Consider the following 19,545-nt stretch of genomic DNA (forward strand, 5'->3'; position numbering starts at 1 on the left):
TATACTGGGGCAACTGAACTCCCTTATACTGGGGCAACTGAACTCCCTTATACTGGGGCAACTGAACTCCCTTATACTGGGGCAACTGAACTCCCTTATACTGGGGCAACTGAACTCCCTTATACTGGGGCAACTGAACTCCCTTATACTGGGGCAACTGAACTCCCTTATACTGGGGCAACTGAACTCCCTTATACTGGGGCAACTGAACTCCCTTATACTGGGGCAACTGAACTCCCTTATACTGGGGCAACTGAACTCCCTTATACTGGGGCAACTGAACTCCCTTATACTGGGGCAACTGAACTCCCTTATACTGGGGCAACTGAACTCCCTTATACTGGGGCAACTGAACTCCCTTATACTGGGGCAACTGAACTCCCTTATACTGGGGCAACTGAACTCCCTTATACTGGGGCAACTGAACTCCCTTATACTGGGGCAACTGAACTCCCTTATACTGGGGCAACTGAACTCCCTTATACTGGGGCAACTGAACTCCCTTATACTGGGGCAACTGAACTCCCTTATACTGGGGCAACTGAACTCCCTTATACTGGGGCAACTGAACTCCCTTATACTGGGGCAACTGAACTCCCTTATACTGGGGCAACTGAACTCCCTTATACTGGGGCAACTGAACTCCCTTATACTGGGGCAACTGAACTCCCTTATACTGGGGCAACTGAACTCCCTTATACTGGGGCAACTGAACTCCCTTATACTGGGGCAACTGAACTCCCTTATACTGGGGCAACTGAACTCCCTTATACTGGGGCAACTGAACTCCCTTATACTGGGGCAACTGAACTCCCTTATACTGGGGCAACTGAACTCCCTTATACTGGGGCAACTGAACTCCCTATACTGGGGCAACTGAACTCCCTATACTGGGGCAACCCGAGCCCCGCCCGCCCCCAGTAACACGCTGCGCATGACACTGTCCACTAGGTCGCGGCATCGCCCGCAGCCCTAGCCTCCCCCCCCCCCCCCCCCCCCCCCCCGGAGAAAAATGTGGTCAAAAAGTGGGCCCCGGGCCGGAAAAGGTTGTGGACCCCTGGTCTATGTGAAATCTCACACAAGCCGAGATCACCTCCCCTGTGACATCGGTAGCAGCCTGTGTTTTGTTTTTTATCTCCTCCACCAGTCTGCCGGATTCTGTCCCGGCAATATGAAAGGAAGGGAGGGGTTCCTCCAATAAATGTAAAATATTTAAAATTTGTCATCATGCAGCTGAAAAAAGGCTGCTATTTATTGTTATAAGTTAGAAAATATTGTATTTTTTAATTTGGGTCCACTTTAAAAGCAGTTCACACCCGAAGCATTAAAAGGTTTTTGGCAAGCACTGTTTCATGAGATGTGCTGAGATCATTGGGTGCATCTGTCTCCTCCCCGCTTCTCCAGAGTGGAGATTTCTGGGGAGCCAATACTATGTGCAAGAATATAGGGTTACTGTGCAGCTTATAACTTGTGCAGGAATATGGAGGTTACTGTGCACACTGTGCTTAAAGTGGACCTGTACTCAGAACTTCTCTGCTCTAAAAAACAAGCAAAAGCAAAATAACCTTTAAAGAAAAACATTTGTTACCGCCAATACAGATCCTGCAATAAATCTGCAGTGTCTACTTCCTGCTTTCATGGAAGCAGACATGGGGTTAACATCCTGGGCCATATGCAATTCACTTTTTCACCTGAATTTTCTCCTAGGAGATTTATCTTAAATTTAAGCACTTTTTAGCATTTATTTTTTAAAGAGAACCTGTACTGAGTAAAATTATTTAAAATAAACACATGAGGTAACTTCAAATGAACATTACATAGTTACCTTGCCATCAGTTCCTCTCATAAGCTCACCATTTTCTTCTTACAGTGAACCCTTCCAGTTCTGACAACATTTTGTCAGAACTGAAATATATCAGTTGCTGTCAGTTACAGCTGAGAGGAGAACTGATGTGTCCATGTTTCCCTATGGCTCAAGTGGGCGATGTTACAGTTTAACTGTGTGCTGACCAGAAAGCTGTTATGGTGTACCGGCTATTTTCAAAATGGAGGACGGAGAATTCCATTGATCACAGTGGACAAACAGGACACAGGAGAGGAAAAAAGGATTGAGGAGTAGACTACACAGGAGGTAAGTATGACTTGTATGTTTATTTTGACTTTTAATTTTCAGTTCAGGTTTTCTTTAAGTAAAAAGTACCAAAAAGTAGGTGAAAAAGTACTATCAAAATATTTCGAGTATTTTCTTGTTTTCTGTTGGTTTAAAAGGATTTTTACTGACAAGTTTAAAGGGATACTGTAGGGGGGGGGGGGTTCACTACTGGTTTTACAGACTTTAAAGTCTGATAACCACTGCACCTGCGTTGCTGTGTCCTCGCTCCCGCTGATGTCACTAGGAGTGTACTGCGCTGACACAGACCATACTGGGCCTGCGCTGTGCGCTCTTGGTGACATCAGCGGGATCGAGGACACGGCAACGCAGGCGCAGTGGTTTTCAGACTTTAAAGTCTGAAATTCCAGTAGTGAACCGGAGGCGGGGCCGGAGCATTGGGGAGTGGCTGCGCGGGCACAGGATGTCTGCAAGGGACCATTAGAAGACCCTGGTAAGTTCAACTCATTTTCCCCCGACCCCCTACAGTATCCCTTTAAAATCACCAAGGAAAAAACTCAGGCGAAAAAATGAATTGCATACGGGCCCCTGTGTTTACAAATCAGCTGCTCTGCCTAGGCAGTCAGATGACAACTGAGAGATCAACTTACAGTAGTGATTAGACACAGATGAGGGGGAATTAGACAGGTTAAACTCTCTAAATACAAACAGGGTGGATTTCTCGGTTTTCCTTCTGTCCTATGCAAGAGTTCAGGTCCACTTTAAGAAAAAAAATAAAATAACCAACTTCATAGTTGGGAGCCCTGTACGGCACGCACAGCAAAATGAAACAGAAAGAACATTTTTAGCAATAGTAAACAACAAAAACACTTGTGAAGCACTGATACTTGCAGAAGCTCTGGTTCATAATCACAAACCTAAGGAGAGGGAAGCTACTGAATCCCAATGAAGCTTCCCACAGTGTCCTTCAGTCCCCCTGTGCAACTTGCGGACTCTCCAGCTGATTGGATACATGAACCTTCTCTGGCTTGAGCTGTTGCAGCTACATTGAACCGCCTGTGCAGAAGTGACTGACTTATCGCGCAGGCTCGGCCGTGCTCGAAGAGGAGTGTTGCCTCGATCAGATTACAGACAAATTACAGGGTACTATGAGAGGCACCGGGGATGAGAGGACAGCAAGGGAAACCTCATTAGGATCCAGAGGCTTTCCTCTTCTTAGGCAAGTTAGTACACTGGGATGAAGATCACCAAAACTGCAATTTTCTTTTCAAGAAGAAAGTTTACTTTTAACACTCCATCTCAGAAAAGAGCGTTTACAGATGCCGATCTTTAAACACTTAAGGGCTGCAGTCATAAACCCCTTAAAGAGAACCTGTACTGAGTAAAATTATTTAAACTAAACACATGAGGTAACTTCAAATGAACATTACATAGTTACCTTGCCATCAGTTCCTTTCAGAAGCTCACCATTTTCTTCTGACAATAATCCCTTCCAGTTCTGACAACATTTTGTCAGAACTGAAATATATCAGTTGCTGTCAGTTACAGCTGAGAGGAGAACTGATGTGTCCATGTTTCCCTATGGCTCAAGTGGGCGATGTTACAGTTTAACAGTGTGCTGACCAGGAAGCTGTTATGGGGTAATAGCCATTTTCAAAATGGAGGACGGAGAATTCCATTGATCACAGTGGAAAAACAGGACACAGGAGATGAAAAATATATTGAGGAGTAGACTACACAGGAGGTAAGTGACTTGTGTATGTTTATTTTGACTTTTAATGTTCAGTTCAGGTTTTCTTTAAGGACCAGAGCCTTTTTTTCCATTCAGACCACTGCAGCTTTAACGGTTTATTGCTCGGTCATACAACCTACCATCTAAGTGAATTGTACCTCCTTTTCTTGTCACTAATACGGCTTTCTTTTGGTGCTATTTGATTGCTGCTGCGATTCTTAGTTCTTATTATATTCATCAAAAAGACATGAATTTTGTCAAAAAAAATGATTTTTTTTAACTTTGTGATAAAATTTGTCAAATAAAGTAAAATTTCTGTATACATTTTTGTCCAAATTGATTGTGCTACAGGTCTTTGATAAAAAAAAAACCCAATAAGTGTATATTATTGGTTTGGGTAAAAGTTATAGCATTTACAAACTATGGTGCAAAAAGTGAATTTTCCCATTTTGAAGCATCTCTGACTTTTCTGAGCACCTTTCAGGTTTCATGAGGGGCTAAAATTCCAGGATAGTATAAATACCCCCCAAATGACCCCATTTTGGAAAGAAGACATCCCAAAGTATTCAGTGAGAGGCATGGTGAGTTCATAGATGATTTTATTTTTTGTCACAAATTAGCGAAAAATGACACTGACAAAAAAATTTTTTTTATAAAAAAACAAAAAAAAAAGTTTCCATTTCTGCTAACTTGTGACAAAAAAAAAATGAAATCTGCCACGGACTCACCATGCCCCTCTCTGAATACTTTGGGATGCCTACTTTCCAAAACGGGGTCATTTGTGGGGTGTGTTTACTGTCCTGGCATTTTGGGGGGTGCTAAATTGTAAGCACCCCTGTAAAGCCTAAAGGTAGTCATAGGACTTTGGGCCCCTTAGCGCACCTAGGCTGCAAAAAAGTGTCACACGTGGTATCGCCGTACTCAGGAGAAGTAGTATAATGTGTTTTGGGGTGTATTTTTACACATACCCATGATGGGTGGGAGAAATATCTCTGTAAATGGACAATAGTGTGTAAAAAAAAAAAAAAAAAGTCATTTACAGAGATATTTGCAAGGGGCAGATTAGGGTCTGATCTGATGGGTAGCACTGACAGGGGGTGATTGATAGGTGTTCAGTAGGGGATTACAAGGGAGAATATATGCAAGCAATGCACTGGCGAGTTGATTAGAGCGGGTCTGGGGGGGCTATCTGAGGGTGTGTGCAGTTGATTGGGTGCCAGCAAGGGTCAGATTAGGGTCTAATCTGATGGGTAGCAGTGACGGGTGGTGACAGGGGGTGATTGATAGGTGATCAGTTGGTGAATACAAGCGAGAATATATGCAAGCAATGCACTGGCGAGTTGATCAGAGCGGGTCTGGAGTCTATTTGAGGGTGTGGCGGGTGATTGGGTGCTTGCAAGGGGCAGATTAGGGTCTCATCTGATGGGTAACAGTGACAGGTGGTGATAGGGTGTGATTGATGAGTAATTAGTGGGTGTTTAAAGGAGAGAACAGATGTAAACAATGCACTTGGGAGGTGATCTGACGGCAGGTCTGCGGGTGATCTGAGGGTGTTGGTGGGTGATCAGACGCCCGCAAGGGGCAGGTTAGGGTCTGATCTGATGTGTAGCAGTGACAGGGGGTGATTGACAGGTGATTATAGGGGAGGATAGATGTATACAGTACACAGGGGGGGGGGGGGGTCTGGGGAGGATCTGAGGGTGTGGGGGGTGATCAGGAGCCCCCAGGGGGCAGTTAAGGGCTTAATCTAAAAAAAAAGCGTTGACAGACAGTGACAGGGAGTGATTGATGGGTGATTAGGGGGGTGATTGGGTGAAAACAGGTGTCTGAGGGGGTGGGCAGATCAGTGTGTTTGGGTGCGGACTAGGGTGGCTGCAGCCTGCCCTGGTGGTCCCTCGATCACTGAGACCACCAGGGCAGGAGGCAGCCTGTATAATAAGCTTTGTATACATTACAAAGCGTATTATACGCTTTCATTGCGGCAGATCGGGGGGTTAACAACCCGCCGGCGCTCCCGAATGGCCGGTGGGCGGAGCCTATTGCCGGCGGATGCGCGCGATCCCCGGTCCAGAAGAGACCCAGGACCCGACGCCAATGTGCGCTACGTGGTCCTGGGCATGCCACTTTGCCGCCGCCAATATACAGTGGGCGGTCGGCAAGTGGTTAAAGGACACCTGAACAGAGAGGGATATTGAGGCTGCCATGCATCTTCAAATAAAATATTTAGTTTCAAGATGTGCACAGATTTTAACCTCAGCCAGCAGAACCCGGTTCTCAATAATTAGGTCATGCAGAGCGGGCGGCAGGGAGCAGTTATAATTACCTGTACCGGACGCTGGACCGATGGTGGAAGAGTAATGGAAGACTCTTCCATCACCCCTCTTCCACCACAGGGTGGCGCTGCATCATCGATACCATCTTCTGAGCACCCATCACATGTTATCTGAAGAGAAAGTCAGAAGAGGATGCCGGGTGTGCAGCTTCGTGGGTGGATGAAGGGAGGAAGCTGGTCCAGCTTCTGGAACAGGCAACTATAAAAGCTCCCCGCGCCGCTCTGCATAGCCTGCTAGGCTGGGGAAGGCACACTTCACCAGCAGTAGAGAGAATTCAGCCCTGCAGCCACAAAGTTTTACTGTATGTGGCTGCTAAAAAGGTTAAATACCAGTTTCCTGGCAGTCTTGCTAAATCTCTTTGGCTGCAGTAGTAGTTGAGGCAGACACCTGAAACTAGCATGTGGCTAATACAGTCAGAAGTAGCTGATAAGCATGCTTGTTCAGGGTCTATGGCTAAGAGTATTAGAGGCAGAGGTTTAGAAGGACAGCCAATCTGAATTGTTAGACGGATATGAATAGGTCAGCCTCCATATCCTCAGTTGTGATGGGCTCACGGGTAGAAAACTAGCCGAATCCATGATTCAGCCGGAAGGAGGAAGTGCGTGGTATTGAGTCGTGGAACGCGTCCCGTTGGATGCGCGTGATACGTATAGAAGCGCCGGACATCTGGGTAATTAACCCCCTGTCCCTCATGCACACACCTGAGGCAATTAAGCCTCATTAGAATCACGGATTCGGCTTATTTTCTACCTGTGAGCCTATCTCTACCTCTCAGTTCAGGTGTCCTTTAAGTGCCTGTTTCCATTAGAAGCTGTGCGATGCTGCTACATAGCCGCATCGCACCGCTGGTCTGATACACATGCACGCCAATGGAATAGTTTCCATTTCCACATTGGGAGATGTAGAAGTGACGCGGCCAGCAGCAGAAGAAATGCGAAGCGGCAAGGTTGGCACATTCGTATCACTATCCAAGTGGAAACGGGCCCTAAACCAACGTTCCCCAACCCTGTCCTCAAGGCCCACCAACAGTGCATGTGGAAATCCACAGAGGTATTTAATCAGCTCTGCTGAGACAGTAACTACCTCAATTGTGCATGTTTGTAGTTTCCTGCAAAACATGCACGGTTGGTGATACTTGAGGACAGGGTTGGGCAACTGTGCTTTAAACAATAGCAACCCCTGAGATCATTGTTTGCCTACTTATCCGTGATGCCAGAAGCTGCTCCGTTGAACAGTCCCCCCCCCATAGCAACAGATGTGTCACTGCTATAGAAGTGCGAAGAGTCTGTAGAAAACTCACCCCAAACTGTTGCCCAAGAGATTGGGGTCCTGATCCTATAGGGCGACAAACACTGAAGGTGCATCTTAGCGTAGGGCTGAAATATAACCTCCCCATGACCTTGCTATCCGCAAGGCCTGGGACCCACTTGCAATTTTGCAACTTTAAAGCGGAGCAATTTCCAAAGCGATTTCAAGGAAAACGATTTTGGGCCATGTTTTCCCTTTCGAAAATGCTCTGAAAACGATGCATGCAGAGCGATTGGGATTTGGCAAGTCGCAATCACTCCTGTGGGGCCATAGCAGGGCTGCGGAGTCGGAGTTTGAGTCGGAGTCGAGGCAATTTTGGGCACCCGGAGTCGGAGATTTCATAAACTGAGTCGTCGGATGATTTTTGTACAAAACCCCCAGCCCTGGGCCATAGTAATACATTTTCAACTGCGATGCACATCTGGAATCGTTGGCAATTCCTAGAAAACAAATAGCTGCTGAAAGTGTTTAAGTGGGCCCGAGGCCTAACATTGCCCTGCCCATTCTCGTGCATCAGTGCCCTCACACCACAGAACCGCGTGGAAATCAGATGTTGTATGTTTCCCACATACAGGCGCCGGTCCCGAGTCTCTGGGCAATGCTGAACTCTCACCTATAGTCTGTGTAGGCTTGACGGCAGCTGGCTTGTGCTCTTGGGGGAGGCTCTCAGAGTTGCGGGTCGCTAGAGGTTTAGCGATTGGTGCAGTGGATTTATCTGCAGCGTCGCTTGTCCATCGCAGGGTGAAGTGTAAGGTCGGACCTTGAGAAAAGGTCTCAAACGGAGGCAGCCGCTGAAAAAGAAATTGCAATAGCATTAAAGCCCATCTCCTGATCAGAGGTGCTCATAGGTAATCTTTTAAAGGGAACCAGAGGTGAGGGATATGGAGGCAGATATGTTTATTTTCCTTTTAAATAATGCACCTTGCCTGGCTGTTCTGCGGCTCCTAAGGCCCCATTCACACTTAAAAGCTCACAACGCTGGCGATTACAGTCGGCGTTTTGCGGGAGAGATTTTTCCGCGATTTAACGTGGAAAAATCACTGGACACAAGCGATTTTTCAGCGAATGCATTTAGAGCTTCTATAGCACTGAAACGGGATCACCGGGAAAACGCCTGAAAATGGTGCAGGCTACGCGTTTGGCGATTTGCGTTACTCGCCGGCGATTAACACAAATCGCCCAAGTGAGAACAGGCCCATAGGGTTTTATTACACTAGCGCTTTAAAAAGCGATAGTGTTTTGCCAAAATAGCCGGCAAAACGCTCTAGTGTGAATGGGGCCTAATACTTTAAGCCATAGACCAGACATGGGCAAACTTGGCCCTCCAGCTGTTAAGGAACAAATCCCACAATGCATTGCAGGAGTCTGACAGCCACAGTCATGACTCAAAGGCAAATGCATTGTGGGACTTGTAGTTCCTAACAGCTGGAGGGCCGAGTTTGCCCATGCTTGCAATAGACCCTGAACATGCAGATCAGATGTCTAGGACAACTCTGACAAGATTAAAGGTAGCCATACACTGGTCGATTTGCCATCAGATCGACCAGCTGACAGATCCCTATCTGATCGAATCTGATTAGAGAGGGATCGTATGGCTGCCTTTACTGCAAACAGATTGTGAATAGATTTCAGCCTGAAACCGATCACAATCTGTTGAGCTGCTCCTGCCGCCTGTGCCCCCCCCCCCCCCGTATACATTACCTGACGCTGGCTCCCGGGCGTCTTCTCCACGCTGCACCGCACCGCTCTGTTCTTACTCCATCTCGGCGCTTCCTGTGTCACTCCGTGACCAGGAAGTTCAAATGGAGCGCCCTCTATTTGAACTTCCTGGTCACTGCAGTGACACAGAAAGCGCGGGGATGGAGCCGGAACAGAGCGGTGCAGTGCGGAGAAGATGCCCGGGAGCCAGCGTCAGGTAATGTATACCTGATCGGATCGGCCGCCGCTAGCGACGCGCACCCTACCCGCGGGCGATCGAGGGTAATTTCCCGCACGGCGCGATCGACGGACCGATCCGATTTCGGGAGGAAATCGGATCGGCGGGTGCGTTTAGCGCGAACGATTGGCAGCAGATTCGATCCCAGGATCGAATCTGCTGTCGAAACGGCCGCGAATCGGGCCAGTGTATGGCCACCTTAACTGCATGCTTGTTTCAGGTGTGATTCAGACCCTACTGACCAGACAGATCCACAGGACTGCCAGTCAACTGGTATTATTTAAAAGGGTATGCATAGGCCTCACACCTTGGGTTCTTTTTAATGTACCAAATGAGGCTTCTGCAGCTAAAAATCAAGTTTTTATACTGGGATACTTAATTTTTTTTTTTTTTTTTTTTTTTACAGTTAACTTACCTGTTCCAGCCCCCTGAAGTCCTTACAGTCCCTCGCCGTTCTGCGCTGCACCGTTCCCCTCCGTAAGTTGGACGACACTGGCCACGCATCTCCATCGCGTTCCCGTCGCATGGAGAATTCTGCTAGTGTGCGCAAGTGCAGAACGCTCCCGGCAGCGGGATCGTGATGGAGGAGGTGCGCGACAAGTCTGAATGGTGCAGCACAGAATGCCAACAGGGACAAGACAGACTTCAGAAGCCCCAGGTAAGTAACTGGCAATATTTCTTTTTTACAGTTAAGATTCCTTTAAAGGGAACCTGAAGTGAGTCAAATTATTAAAAATAAACATGGCGTAGCTGCAAAGGAATATTACATACTTACCTCACCGTCAGTTCCTCTCAGAGGCTCACCATATTCTTCTTACAGTGATCCCTTCCAGTTCTGACAATATTTTGTCAGAACTGGAAAATACCAGTTGCTGTCAGTTATATATCAACAGCTGTCAGTTACAACTGAATGTGCAAGGTAATGTTCATGTTTCCCTATGGCTCAAGTGGGTGATATTACAGTTTAACAGTGTGCTGACCAGGAAGCTGTTATGGGGTAATGGCCATTTTCAAAATGGAGGATGGAGAATTCCATTGATCACAGTGAACAAACAGGACGCAGGAGAGGAGAAAGATTGAGTAGACTACACTGGAGGTAAGGGATGGTCGCTGCATTCCGCGGAATTATAAATTCCACGATTCCGGCCGGAATTTGGCGATTCCGGTTCCGAAGCGACGGAACGGAATTGCTATAGCCCTAATTCGGAATTTCCGCGGAACAAGACGAAATTCCGCTGAATTTTACGGTATTCAAATGTTTTTCCCCCTGATTTCTGCCTAATTTCTACTCAATAGACTCCCTCACTCACTTCCTTCTCCCTCACTCCATCCTCCCTCAATTCCTGGCCAATGTATGCGAGTTGGCTTTGGAAATCCTACAATTCCCTAAGCAAGCTCATTTTTCTCTTGGATATATCACAATGGTACATGCTAGGCTGGCTTCAGCATGTAGCATTGTAGTGTGTTGTGTTGGTGGTATAATGGTTAGGATAGCAGCCTACAGAGCGGTAGGCCTGGGTTCAATTCCTGGGCCTGGTCAATGTATGCGAGTTTGCTTTTGGCATACTACAAATCCCTAAGCAAGCTCATTTTTCTCTTGGATATATCATAATGGTACATGCTAGGCAGGCTTCAGTATGTAGTGTTGGTGGTGGTATAGTGGTAAAGAGAGCTACCTACCGAGCACTAGACCTGGGTTCAATTCCCGGCCAAGACTTGGGTTCAATTCCCGGCCAAGGTATGCAAGTGGGCTTTTGAAATCCTACAATTCCCTGGAAGACGAGGAGGGAGTGAGGGGAGGAAGGGAGAAAAAGGACTAAGGGAACAGTCAATAGGGTCTATGGGCTACTATATAGCATAAACAAGGTTCTATTTGTGATTTTAATTTTTCCGCCGGAATCCGCGAATTTTTATTTCCAGTTCAGGTTCTTTTTAAGTGGTCATGAGCTTACCACGTTTACTTATATTCTGGCGTATAAGACTACTTTTCAACCCATGAAAATCTTGTGAAAAGTTGGGGGTCGTCTTATACGCCGGGTGTCATTGATGCTGGGTGACACGGCCTATCCTGTTACCGCCTCTCAGATCTCGCTGCTGAGGACTGCGGTGAAGCAGCGCAGGCACACATGTGCGAGATCTGAGAGGCAGAGAAGGAGGTAAATAGGATACAAGGGCGGGTCAGAAGCGTGAAAGAGGCATGTTGTATGGGCACAGTGCGATCTGTTTTTCCATACCGCTCTGATTAACAGGGAGAGCTGACCAATCCAACTAATCGTCTGTATACTGTTATATACTGGCTACCACAGACTGCTGCATGTCACAATCTTGCATCACGCTTTGCCAAATATCTCCAATCTTGACCACAATTACTATATGGGAGTGTAATGCACATACAATTAGGATTGCGGGACAATAGGCAATTAAGCCATAAAGCAACCAACCTGTATGAGTGGTGATCCCATGTGTGCATGTAGTTGTGTATGTATGCTTACTCAGCCTTTGTGGTTGTGTTTTTATGGGCGGTGATTTTAAATGCACTTTTTGTGCAAGTCTTGATAATTAAGGAATAACATATGGATTATAAAGAGACGGTGAGCTCGGTAGCTTTTCTTTGGTACTAGGAATGATATAAATATAAAGTTACCCACATCCTGTGTGTAAAACGAGGGTATGTCGCTATGTCAAATAGACCCAGAGTTCAACTGGCATTTCCTTTTTTCGAAATTGATAGCTGGCACCGCCATGTGCTTAAATTTCCGTTTTCTGCCGCTAATCGAGGCTTTTCTCATAAGCACCTATGGCAGCGCTTTTTTTCATAAGGGCTCTTGCGTCCTTTTTACCTGATTCGCACTGAAGTTCCTCTAAAGCAGGGTGTCTAACTCAAATACAAAAAGGGCCGACATTGAGACCAAGTCGCAGGCCAACCTCAATGTCTAGCGGGCACCTCCTTCCCCTATACAGTTCTCTTGTGTCTAGGTGCCGCCCTCACTCCCCTATACAGTTCCCCGGTGTACCTGCTTTCCCTCTCCGTCAAACATATGGCTTCCCTGGTGATCTAGGGCTTCACCTCCAATATAGCTTCCTTGGTGGCCTAGAGTGGGCCAAACATAATGCAAAGTGGGGAAACCACTTGGGGACAAAATTTGATGGCTCTGCGGGCCAGATTTGGCCAATGGGCCGGAGTTTGACATGTATGCTCTAAAGCCTGGTACGCACTGACCAATTTTACCAGCTCCATGTAGTATGAAGGGCAACAGATATTGAATACTATGAGCAGATTGTGTAGGCAAACACTTATACTACATGGAGGTGGGAAAATTGGTCAGTGATTGCTCAATCATAATTGAAAGTGTGTACCAGGTTTAAGTTTTGAAAAACCAACAATAAATGGAGTTATGAGCCACTTACACAAAGTGGTGTATATTCATGCATTGAGAATAAATGACCTGTTTGATAAAACTTGCTATGAATTGTCACTGTAGTGGTCCAACGGATTGCCTTTCTTAACCACTTAAGAGGTACAGACTAACCAGCAAGCTCATGGTGACCCAGAACTCATTGGAGTGTGTAAGGGACTACAATGGTCCTAAAAGCCCCCTTACTAAGATGTTAAGAAAAACAAAAATTTGCTTTCCTAAAACAGAAAGAATTTGCGATAATTCAGGTTGGAGTGAGCTCGAGATGTCTCCCAGAGCACCACTGCTGAATATATGCAAATTAACCATTGTACCCTTAGAAGCTAAACACACTTCCAGAACCGCTGGATTGCAATGATGTGTCAGCTTGTTAAATTGTACAGAGCCATAATAATCCAACATGCATACAGACTGTTTCGGATTGTTTGATCCTTATCAGTGCATGGCATGGATTAATTTGGCTCTATGGAGTAGGGCTTGTAAACCGAGAGGTACAGACTAACCAGCAAGCTCATGGTGACCCAGAACTCATTGGAGTGTGTAAGGGACTACAATTAATCCATGCCATGCACTGATGAGGATCAAACAATCCGAAACAGTCTGTATGCATGTTGGATTATTATGGCTCTGTACAATTTAACAAGCTGACACATCATTGCAATCCAGCGGTTCTGGAGGTGTGTTTAGCTTCTAAGGGTACAATGGTTAATTTGCATATATTCAGCAGTGGTGCTCTGGGAGACATCTCGAGCTCACTCCAACCTGAATTATCGCAAATTCTTTCTGTTTTAGGAAAGCAAATTTTTGTTTTTCTTAACCACTTAACCTCCTTGCCGGTTTTCCCGACCTGAGCTCGGGGTAGAAAAAAGCAGCTGCTATCGGTGATCCCGAGCTCAGGTCGGGGTAGGCATTGCAGAGCTTTACCTGCAGTTGTGGAGTCCCGCGCGCGATCTCGCTGCGCAGCGGGACTCCAGCCTCTCTCCCCAGCAGTGTGGGGTCTTTCCCTGGCCGCCGGGATCCCCCATGTCCCGGCTATTCTTCCGGGGACCCGGCAGCCAGTTGGAGCAGCGCAGCCGTGGTGGCAGCAGCAGAGCGGTGGTGGCAGCGTGACGTCATCGGGGGCGGGGCTAATATTGAAAACGAACTTCTCTATATTAGAGAAATATAGAGGTTCGTTTATATGTATATTAGCGCCATCTTGTGGGCAAAGAGAAAACTGCAGCCCAGGAGCCCAGGAAGGTAATTTTTTTTTTAATTTTGCTGCAGATCTCTGCCAGAATGATTTTTTTCAGGTTTTAGGGTCTGAAAGAGTGAAAAAAATTGCACCGCTTTTAGACCCTAAAATCTGGAAAGAATCAGACCGCCAAGGAGGTTAAGGACTGCAGTCATAAAACCCCTTAAGGACCAGAGCCTTTTTTTCCATTCGGACCACTGCAGCTTTCACGGTTTATTGCTCAGTCATACAACCTACCACCTAAATGAATTTTACCTCCTTTTCTTGTCACTAATACAGCTTTCTTTCGGTGCTATTTGATTGCTGCTGCGAGTTTTACTTTTTATTATATTCATCAAAAAAGACATGAATTGTGTCAAAAAAATGACTTTAACTTTCTGTGCTGACATTTTTCAAAGTAAAATTTCCTATACATTTGAGCGCGAAAGTTATTCTGCTACATGTCTTTGATAAAAAAAAAAAACCATTCAGTGTATATTTATTGGATTGGGTAAAAGTTATAGCGTTTACAAACTATGGTGCCAAAAGTGAATTTTCCCATTTTCAAGCATCTCTGACTTTTCTGCGCACCTGTCAGGTTTCATGAGGGGCTAAAATTCCAGGATAGTACAAATCCCCCCCAAATGACCCCATTTTGGAAAGAAGACATCCCAAAGTATTCAGTGAGAGGCATGGTGAGTTCATAGAAGATTTTATTTTTTGTCACAAGTTAAAGGAAAATGACACTTTGTAACAAAAAAAAAAAAAGTTTCCATTTCTTCTAACTTGCGACAAAAAAAAATGAAATCTGCCACGGACTCACTATGCTACTCTCTGAATACCTTGAAGTGTCTACTTTCCAAAATGGGGTCATTTGTGGGGTGTGTTCACTGTCCTGGCATTTTGGGGGGTGCCTAATTGTAAGCACCCCTGTAAAGCCTAAAGATGCTCATTGGACTTTGGGCCCCTTAGCGCAGTTAGGCTGCAAAAAAGTGCCACACATGTGGTATTGCCGTACTCAGGAGTAGTATAATGTGTTTTGGGGTGTATTTTTACACATACCCATGCTGGGTGGGAGAAATATCTCCGTAAATGACAATTGTTTTATTTTTTTTACACACAATTGTCAATTTATAGAGATATTTCTCCCACTCAGCATGGGTATGTGGAAAAATACACCCCAAAACACATTATACTACTTCTCCTGAGTACGGCGATACCACATGTGTGGCACTTTTTTGCACCCTAACTGCGCTAAGGGGCCCAAAGTCCAATGAGTACCTTTAGGATTTCACAGGTCATTTTGAGAAATTTCGTTTCAAGACTGCTCCTCACGGTTTAGGGCCCCTAAAATGCCAGGACAGTATAGGAATCCCACAAATTACCCCATTTTAGAAAGAAGACACCCCAAGGTATTCCATTAGGAGGATGGTGAGTTCATAGAAGATTTTTTTTTTGTCACAAGTTAGCGGAAATTGATTTGAATTGTTTTTTTTCACAAAGTGTCATTTTCTGCTAACTTGTGACAAAAATAAAATCTTCTATGAACTCACCATACTCCTAACGGAATACCTTGGGGTGTCTTCTTTCTAAAATGGGGTCATTTGTGGGGTTCCTATACTGCCCTGGCATTTTAGGGGCCCTAAACCGTGAGGAGTAGTCTTGAAACCAAATGTCGCAAAATGACCTGTGAAATCCTAAAGGTACTCATTGGACTTTGGGCCCCTTAGCGCACTTAGGGTGCAAAAAAGTGCCACACATGTGGTACCGCCGTACTCAGGAGAAGTAGTATAATGTGTTTTGGGGTGTATTTTTACACATACAGATGCTAGGTGGGAGAAATATCTCTGTAAATGACAATTATTTGATTTTTTTTACACACAATTGTCCATTTACAGAGAGATTTCTCCCACCCAGCATGGGTATGTATAAAAATACACCTCAAAACACATTATACTACTTCTTCTGAGTACGGCGATACCACATGTGTGACACTTTTTTGCAACCTAGGTGCGCTAAGGGGCCTAACGTCCTATTCACAGGTCATTTTGAGGCATTTGGATTCTAGACTACTCCTCACGGTTTAGGGCCCCTAAAATGCCAGGGCAGTATAGGAACCCCACAAGTGACCCCATTTTAGAAAGAAGACACCCCAAGGTATTCCGTTAGGGGTATGGTGAGTTCATAGAAGATTTTTTTTTTGTCACAAGTTAGCGGAAAATGACACTTTGTGAAAAAAAAAAACAATACATATCAATTTCCGCTAACTTGTGACAAAAAATAAAATCTTCTATGAACTCACCATACCCCTAACGGAATACCTTGGGGTGTCTTCTTTCTAAAATGGGGTCACTTGTGGGGTTCCTATACTGCCCTGGCATTTTAGGGGCCCTAAACCGTGAGGAGTAGTCTTAAACCCAAATGTCTCAAAATGACCTGTGAAATCCTAAAGGTACTCATTGGACTTTGGGCCCCTTAGCACAGTTAGGCTGCAAAAAAGTGTCACACATGTGGTATCGCCGTACTCAGAAGAAGTAGTATAATGTGTTTTGTGGTGTATTTTTACATATAACCATGCTGGGTGGGAGAAATATCTCTGTAAATGACACATTTTTGATTTTTTTTACACACAATTGTCCATTTACAGAGAGATTTCTCCCACCCAGCATGGGTATGTGTAAAAATACACCACAAAACACATTATACTACTTCTACTGAGTATGGCGATACTACATGTGTGACACTTTTTTGCAGCCTAGGTGCGCTAAGGGGCCCAACGTCCTATTCACAGGTCATTTTGAGGCATTTGTTTTCTAGACTACTCCCTACGGTTTAGGGCCCCTAAAATGCCAGGGCAGTATAGGAACCCCACAAGTGACCCCATTTTAGAAAGACGACACCCCAAGGTATTCTGTTAGGGGTATGGTGAGTTCATAGAAGATTTTATTTTTTGTCACAAGTTAGTGAAAAATGACACTTTGTGAAAAAAACAATAAAAATCCAATTTCCGCTAACTTTTGACAAAAAATAAAATCTTCTATGAACTCATCATACACCTAACAGAATACCTTGGGGTGTCTTCTTTCTAAAATGGGGTCACTTGTGGGGTTCCTATACTGCCCTGGCATTTTACGGGCCCAAAACTGTGAGTAGTCTGGAAACCAAATTTCTCAAAATGACTGTTCAGGGGTATAAGCATCTGCAAATTTTGATGACAGGTGGTCTATGAGGGGGCAAATTTTGTGGAAACGGTCATAAGCAGGGTGGCCTCTTAGATGACAGGATGAATTGGGCCTGATCTGATGGATAGGAGTGCTAGGGGGGTGACAGGAGGTGATTGATGGGTGTCTCAGGGGGCGGTTAGAGGGGAAAATAGATGCAATCAATGCACTGGGGAGGTGATCGGAAGGGGGTCTGAGGGGGATCTGAGGGTTTGGCCGAGTGATCAGGAGCCCACACGGGGCAAATTAGGGCCTGATCTGATGGGTAGGTGTGCTAGGGGGTGACAGGAGGTGATTTATGGGTGTCTCAAGGTGTGATTAGAGGGGGGAAATAGATGCAAGCAATGCACTAGCGAGGTGATCAGGGCTGGGGTCTGAGGGCGTTCTGAGGTGTGGGCGGGTGATTGGGTGCCCGCAAGGGGCAGATTAGGGTCTAATCTGATGGGTAACAGTGACAGGTGGTGATAGGGGGTGATTGATGGGTAATTAGTGGGTGTTTAGAGGAGAGAAGAGATGTAAACACTGCACTTGGGAGGTGATCTGATGTCGGATCTGCGGGCGATCTATTGGTGTGGGTGATCAGATTGCCCGCAAGGGGCAGGTTAGGGGCTGATTGATGGGTGGCAGTGACAGGGGGTGATTGATGGGTGGCAGTGACAGGGGGTGATTGATGGGTGATTGACAGGTGATCAGTGGGTTATTACAGGGAATAACAGATGTAAATATTGCACTGGCGAATTGATAAGGGGGGGGTCTGAGGGCAATCTGAGCGTGTGGGCGGGTGATTGGGTGCCCGCAAGGGGCAGATTAGGGTCTAATCTGATGGGTAACAGTGACAGGTGGTGATAGGGGGTGATTGATGGGTAATTAGTGGGTGTTTAGAGGAGAGAATAGATGTAAGCGATGGATTTGGGAGGTGATCTGATGTCGGATCTGCGGGCGATCTATTGGTGTGGGTGGGTGATCAGATTGCCCGCAAGGGGCAGGTTAGGGGCTGATTGATGGGTGGCAGTGACAGGGGGTGATTGACGGGTGATTGATGGGTGATTGACAGGTGATCAGGGGGGATAGATGCATACAGTACACAGGGGGGGGGGGGTCTGGGGGGGTCTGGGGAGAATCTGAGGGGTGGGGGGTGATCAGGAGGGAGCAGGGGGCAGTTTAGGGACTAAAAAAAAAATAGCGTTGACAGATAGTGACAGGGAGTGATTGATGGGTGATTAGGGGGGTGATTGTGTGCAAATGGTGGTCTGGGGGGTGGGCAGGGGGGGGGGTCTGAGGGGTACTGTGGGCGATCAGGGGGCAGGGGGGGGGGGCAGATCAGTGTGTTTGGGTGCAGACTAGGGTGGCTGCAGCCTGCCCTGGTGGTCCCTCGGACACTGGGACCACCAGGGCAGGAGGCAGCCTGTATAATACACTTTGTAAACATTACAAAGCGTATTATACGCTTCCTATCCGGGGATCGTCGGGTTAACAACCCGCCGGCGCTTCCGATTGGCCGGCGGGTTGACGTCGCGGGTGGGCGGAGCCTATTGCCGGTGGATGCGCGCGCATCCCAGCGCGCGATCCCCGGCCAGAGAATGCCCCAGGACCTGACGCCAATCTGCGTTACGTGGTCCTGGGGCTGCCACTTTGCCGCCGCCAATATGAAGTAGGCGGCCGGCAAGTGGTTAAAGAGACAATGAAGCGGGGAAAAAATTATGATATAATGAATTGGTTGTGTAGTACGGATAATTACAAGAACATTAGTAGCAAAAATAATATTCTCAGATTTGTATTTTCAGTTATACAGCTTTTTTTTTTATAACATTGCATCATTCTGTAGTATTTGCAGTTTACACATTACTCAGCATTCTAAACATTTTACAGAACAGGCAGTGAACTTTTGACCTGTCCTGAACTGTTATCTGCAAAAGAAAAAACAACAGAGTTAAGATAACAGCCTTCAGAACACAGAGCTCTCTGCAACTTTGAGGCTGCTTACACACAGGGACGTTACAGGCGCACGTTAGTGCAGCCTGTAACGCTCCCCCAACGTACAGCAATGTAACACAAGTGGGCTGTTTACACAGCCCACGTTGCGTTACATGTAACGCTGCACGTTCTTCCGAAAGTGCAGCATGCTACGGCGTTACAGCGGCTTAAGCCGCGTTAGACTGTTTGCACATGCTCAGTCATGTTGGGGAAAAGCGGAGAGCAGCCAGGCACATGGCTAATTAATATTCACTGCACGTTGTGACGTGCAGTGTTTACTACCTGGTGCGGCCGCTCTGTGC

At 46.3% G+C, this 19,545-nt stretch overlaps 1 protein-coding gene across 2 annotated transcripts in view; it reads right to left on the reverse strand.

Annotated features, from left to right (window-relative positions):
• The window catches only part of SUZ12 (SUZ12 polycomb repressive complex 2 subunit), a 90,426-nt gene that overhangs the window by 25,375 nt on the left and 45,506 nt on the right, over positions 1 to 19,545 (reverse strand). For both annotated transcript variants that reach the window (XM_068264412.1, XM_068264413.1), the window contains exon 10: positions 8,097 to 8,274. In XM_068264412.1, coding sequence (XP_068120513.1) covers positions 8,097 to 8,274 — 178 coding nt within the window. The remainder of the gene's footprint in view (positions 1 to 8,096; positions 8,275 to 19,545) is intronic.

Source organism: Hyperolius riggenbachi, chromosome 12 (assembly GCF_040937935.1).
Source record: "Hyperolius riggenbachi isolate aHypRig1 chromosome 12, aHypRig1.pri, whole genome shotgun sequence".
In the NCBI taxonomy this organism is placed as follows: domain Eukaryota; kingdom Metazoa; phylum Chordata; class Amphibia; order Anura; family Hyperoliidae; genus Hyperolius; species Hyperolius riggenbachi.